This window comes from Cherax quadricarinatus, chromosome 24 (assembly GCF_038502225.1).
Source record: "Cherax quadricarinatus isolate ZL_2023a chromosome 24, ASM3850222v1, whole genome shotgun sequence".
NCBI classification, from domain to species: domain Eukaryota; kingdom Metazoa; phylum Arthropoda; class Malacostraca; order Decapoda; family Parastacidae; genus Cherax; species Cherax quadricarinatus.
The window spans coordinates 29831182-29837181 of NC_091315.1; the positions used below are offsets into that span (position 1 = coordinate 29831182).

A 6000-nucleotide genomic window follows, 5' to 3' on the forward strand; every position below is an offset into this window, starting at 1 on the left:
AAAGACATGCTGTCCTTGAGAGCTTCTAATCAGCTTCTAATCAGTTCTTGATCAGCCAGACTGTGGTGCCTGCGTTGGACTGCGTGCTGACAGCCCCAACAACCTGACTGATTAGATTATCAGCCGAGAAACCCTGTCTGGGATCACACCGCGATGACGCCATGTATCAGTCCAAGGTATTGGAACTACGTTCCCTTCCTAAGATCAAACCTAATGTCTTCGCATATCCCAGACGCTGATGACTGTTTTGGGTTTGGCACTTCCCTCTGAAAAGAGGAATTTTAATGAGAGAAAATTTGCATTACAGAATGACTACTGTGTTTCCTCGCGATTAGCTGACAAAGGATCGAGCCTCGACCACTCCTTGAGCGGAATGACCCTCAGGGGCTCTCTTGACGTACAGAATAATAATACACTTAAGTAATTGTAAGCTTAGTCTCCGCTATGACAGGAAAAGCTTGAGGGATGTACAGATTATGACATATATTTGTTGCTCACCTCAAAACATTATCTCTGTTTCCGTTTAGTTTTCTAATTCAATAGACGCAAGAGCAGATTTAGAAACAAAGGTAGAAGCAAACGCAGTAGTTGTAGAAACAGGGGGGTGGGGGGAAGAAGAAGTAGGAGCAGAGGCAGGAAAAGAAGAAGGAACAGAGGTAATAGCAGCGGCAGAAACAAAGATGGTAACAGCAGCAGAGGTAACAGCAGTGGTACAGGCACAAGTAGATGTTGAGGAAAGCAACAGCTGTAAAAAAAATAAAGGAACGGAGGTAGGAGTAGAGGTAGAAAAATATATAGAAACAGAAGAAGCAGTAGAGGAACGGGACAAAGGAGGAGCAGAGGTGGAAGAAAACACTGAGTGAATGCGTCCAGATACCAGTGTACCTCAAGACTGACCATAAGCAAGCTGCATCAGTAACCAAAGTCAACGATGCCTGCACTGACTGCAATTATGTTTCAATGCACAAAACAAGAATTAGGAATACAAGCGCAGTGAGTGAATGGTCAAATCTCCGAGGACATTAATTAATCCTTGTTTCATCAATAAACGCTTCTAGTCCTCTTGCTCGTGATGTAAAGCGTCTAAACACGCTGATCGCGAATGATATGTTTCATGGACTCGTCGAAATACATAAGTGAATGTTACAGGCAGTCTGGCCACTCTCCCTTGATGCTGCTAATATGAGCGAGATGTGAGTGAGCTATATTGGTAAATAGTTTTGAAGCAATGAATGAACGTGAGAAGATATATAGTGAGGGAAATACATGCCGTGGCGAATAGGTAAAACTTGCGAGTTTGGCTTAAATAGCAAGCAAAAGTTTGTGTATGCAATAAGTTCGCAAAAATCATTCTGAGCCTAAAGGAAAAGATATATTTCATTGTGTTTGTTTATTATTAAATTATTGTAAACTTATCTAAAATATATTTAGTTGGATTAGGCTAAATTAAATTGCGCTTGTTATAATAAGGTTAGTGAATTTTCTAGGATTATTTTGGTACAAAACTTTTAATTTTTATATTAACGTAAATGAAAATATATATGTATTTAAACGAATAAGAGGAAATTTCAGAAAGGACTTAATTTTAAATAAGTTCTTGCTAACTGACCAGTTTTACTTATTCGGCACGACATGGAGTGTGAGCAAGGTAACATTTATGAAGGGATTCAGGGAAACCGGCAGGCCGGACTTGAGTCCTGGAGATGGGAAGTACAGTGTCTGCACTCTGAAGAAGGGGTGTTAATGTTGCAGTTTTATAACTGTAGTGCGAGCACTCCTCTGGTAAGACAGTGATTGAGTTAATGATGATGGAAGTTTTTCTTTCTCGGGCCACCCTGCCTTGGTGGTAGGCGGCCGATGTGTTAATAATATATATATATATATATATAATATATATATATATATATATATATATATATATATATATATATATATATATATATATATATATATATATATATATATATATATATATATATATACACATATATGTCGTGCCGAATAGGCAGAACTTGCGATCTTGGCTTAAATAACAACGCTCATCTTGCCATATAGGACAAGTGAAAATTTGTGTATGCAATAATTTCGCCAAAATCATTCTGAACCTAACGAAAAAATTATATTTCACTGTGTTTGTTTAGTATTAAATTATTGTAAACGAATCTAAAATATATTTAGTTGGGTTAGGCTAAAATAAATTGCTCTTGTTATAATAAGGTTAGGTAAGTTTTCTAAGATTCTTTTGGAGCAAAATTAAAAAATTTTACACTAACATTAACGAAAAATATATATTTTTAAGAGTATAAGAGAAAATTTTAGAAAGGACTTAATTTTAAATGAGTTCTTGCTAATTGACCAGTTTTACATATTCGGCACGACAAATATATATATGTATATATATACATGTATATATATATATATACATATATATATATATATATATATATATATATATATATATATATATATATATATATATATATATATATATATATATATGTGTGTGTGTGTGTGTGTGTGTGTGTGTGTGTGTGTGTGTGTGTGTGTGTGTGTGTGAAATAGCTTTAAAAGGCATAATTTCGATGAAGAGAATCGGATCACGTTAATCTGCAGCCGTCATGCCCACGACTTTGGTCCAGAGACTGAAGCTCATAACCCCACTTACACATGACTGACAGGTCAAATTCAGAAGAGGCGAAAGAAAAAAAATGGACTGGGTAATAAAAAATGTAACAAGGTTGATGGCAGGGAAAAAAAAATGTCAAAATGGAGCAGCCCACAGCTTTTCAAGCACTGTGCCCACACCTTGTCAAGAATGGAGCCCACATGTTGTCAAGAAGGGAGCCCCCGCCATGTCAAGAAAGAAGCCCCCACCTTGTCAAGAAGGGAACCCCCACCTTGTCAAGAAGGGAACTCCCACCTTGTTAAGAAGGAAGCCCTACCTTGTCAAGAAGGGAGCCCCCACCTTGTCAAGAAGGGAACCCCACCTTGTCAAGAAGGGAGCCCCTACCATGTCAAGAAGGGAGCCCCCACCTTGTCAAGAAGGGAGCCCCCACCATGTCAAGAAAGGAGCCCCCACCTTGTCAAGAAGGGAGCCCCCACCATGTCAAGAAAGGAGCCCCCACCTTGTCAAGAAGGGAGCCCCCACCATGTCAAGAAAAGAGCCCCCACCTTGTCAAGAAGGGAGCCCCCGCCATGTCAAGAAAGGAGCCCCCACCTTGTCAAGAAGGGAACTCCCATCTTGTCAAGAAGGAAGCCCTACCTTGTCAAGAAGGGAGCCCCCACCTTGTCAAGAAAGGAACCCCACCTTGTCAAGAAGGGAGCCCCTACCATGTCAAGAAGGGAGAACCCACCTTGTCAAGAAGGGTACCCCCACCTTGTCAAAAAGGGAACTCCCACCTTGTCAAGAAGGAAGCCCTACCTTGTCAAGAAGGGAGCCCCCACCTTGTCAAGAAGGGAACCCCACCTTGTCAAGAAGGGAGCCCCTACCATGTCATGAAGGGAGAATCCACCTTGTCAAGAAGAGTACCCCCACCTTGTCAAGAAGGGAACTCCCACCTTGTCAAGAAGGAAGCCCTACCTTTATCAAGAAGGAAACCCCGCCCTGTCAAGAAGGGAACCCCCACCATGTCAAGAAGGAAGCCCTACCTTGTAAAGAAGGAAGCCCTACCTTGTCAAGAAGGGAGCCCCCACCTTGTCAAGAAGGGAGCCCCACTTTGTTAAGAAGGGAGCCCCTACCATGTCAAGAAGGGAACCCCACCTTGTCAAAAAAGAAGCCCTCACCTTCTCAAGAAGGGAGCCCCCACCTTGTCAAGAAGGGAGCCCCCACCTTGTCAAGAAGGGAGCCCCCACCTTGTCAAGAAGAGAGCCCCCACCTTGTCAAGCTCTTTCAGAATCTCAAAATTATTTCTATGGCATGATGCCCAGCAGACAAGCCTTCAGTGACATAGGTAATGTTACCTGCTGGTTCCCAGAACAGAGGCACTAAGTAACATGTGCAAGTATCTCACTATTTCAAATGAGATTTCCGCTCTTATTTCTTTCCAACACTCGGCTTAGTACACTCCAGCAGCGCCTGGCCCCTTGGCCAGCCTTTAAAGACGCTGCCCAAAGTTTTCTTTACATTCGCAAAGTCTAAAAGTTTTTTCTCGTGTGGAGTTATAAAAGGAGAATCGAAAGAGCCAGGATGACTCCAGTCTGTACGTCGTGGCTCCGAGGTAGACTATTGAACTGACTATATAGTGGTATGAGATACAGACAATTGTCTCATTCTTCAACTTGTCGGTTTTCAAAACCGTTTTTCATCACTGGCGATGTCTCGCCAGCACAGTGTGCTCTATCAAGTCGCGGGGTAATACGTACTGGTAAATCTTCCTTCTCCTGTTACCTAGTCGATAATTGTGGGTCGCATCCCGGGGGCAGTGAGAGTTATTGGCAAGTCTCATAACAAGGCAACTGTTACCAAGCCGACAGTTATGAGCAGTGCTATGTGCAGTGACTGTATCAATGTGAATGAATAGCATTGAGCATTCGCTTTGTATTCGTCTCAGGTATTACAGAACCAACTATCAAGCGGTAGTACACGACCATAGGTACTTTGGTGACTAATTTATTTTTCCTAAGGCTCTCTGACCTCCCATTTATCTTGTTTAGCGGAATATTCTTTCCCGTCAGACCCTCTCAAGGTTGCAGCTGGCTCACATTATAAAAGTTACCTGGTTTTCTAATTAGTGGGCATTTACTCTCATTACTTAAATTTCTATTTGCATATGAGCTTGTTTATGTTGAACTTATGATACATAACGTATATATGTGTGTGTATGAATAAAAAGAAAGATGGACGGGGGGTTCGAACCGCGGTCCGTAAATTGGCATTTCGACGCTCTACCGTCTCATTCACATTTCTGTTTAATAAAACTTAATTTGAGTTCCCGTGTAGGAAGACAATTGAAGGTCAAGCTTCCACTGTGTCAGCTATACTTCCTCGTTTGATTAACACTGTTACCAGCTGCTGGTTATAGCACAGCTGGTTATTGAAGACCTCCTAGAAAAGTACAAGAGTTCGTGAAAAGTCACACTTTAAAAAAAAACACGTTAAAAACAATAGATATAAGGACCATTCCTGCTTTATTTGGGTTATCCTTAGTTATTAACCTTCTCCTCCTCCTCCTCCTCCTCCTCCTCCTGTTCTGCTTCCTCCTTCTCCTCCTCCTTCTTCTTCTTCCCAATAATCACTTAAATCTTGATCATCATTCACTGTACTAGTGATGTCTTATAACAGGGAGGCACCTGATGCTAGTTAAGAGCTCTTGATCCACGAAATTGTATTATCCCTTGGATATAATGACAACAGTGATAATAATAATAATAATAATAATAATAATAATAATAATAATAATAATAATAATAATAATAATAATAATAATAATAATAATAATAAAACAAGTCTTCAAGAACAATGTACAAGTCATCTCTCCAAAAACTATTGAGAGAGTAATGATTTTCTCTCTCTCTCTCTCTCTCTCTCTCTCTCTCTCTCTCTCTCTCTCTCTCTCTCTCTCTCTCTCTCTCTCTCTCTCTCTCTCTTTCTCTCTCTCTCTCTTCCCCCAATCAACTTTCCGAAAGTCTGGCGTGAGAAGGCCTCTTAACCCCGTCAGAGTTAGTGGCCATAAGGGCGCCATTACCGTCTTAACAGCCACTACACTCACCTGTACGTTCATGACGGTTGTGTCTTCCACAAGGAGGACGAAGCGCTGTGTGGGTTGACGGATGAAGTACAGCTGTGGTGCCCTGGGAGCCGCCAGCTTCGCCGCTAACCTGAGAGAAAAATACCGTAGACATTTGTAATGAAGGACCCTCGTATATATATATATATATATATATATATATATATATATATATATATATATATATATATATATATATATATATATATATATATATATATATATATATATATATATATATATATATGCACACACATTTTATTCACAAATCGCT

The 6000-nt window shown here is 40.5% G+C and overlaps 1 protein-coding gene across 2 annotated transcripts in view; it reads right to left on the reverse strand.

Annotated features, from left to right (window-relative positions):
• LOC128690882 (calcium-activated chloride channel regulator 2) overlaps positions 1–6000 on the reverse strand; it is a 645439-nt gene that overhangs the window by 68424 nt on the left and 571015 nt on the right. For both annotated transcript variants that reach the window (XM_070088300.1, XM_070088299.1), the window contains exon 5: positions 5709–5817. In XM_070088300.1, coding sequence (XP_069944401.1) covers positions 5709–5817 — 109 coding nt within the window. The remainder of the gene's footprint in view (positions 1–5708; positions 5818–6000) is intronic.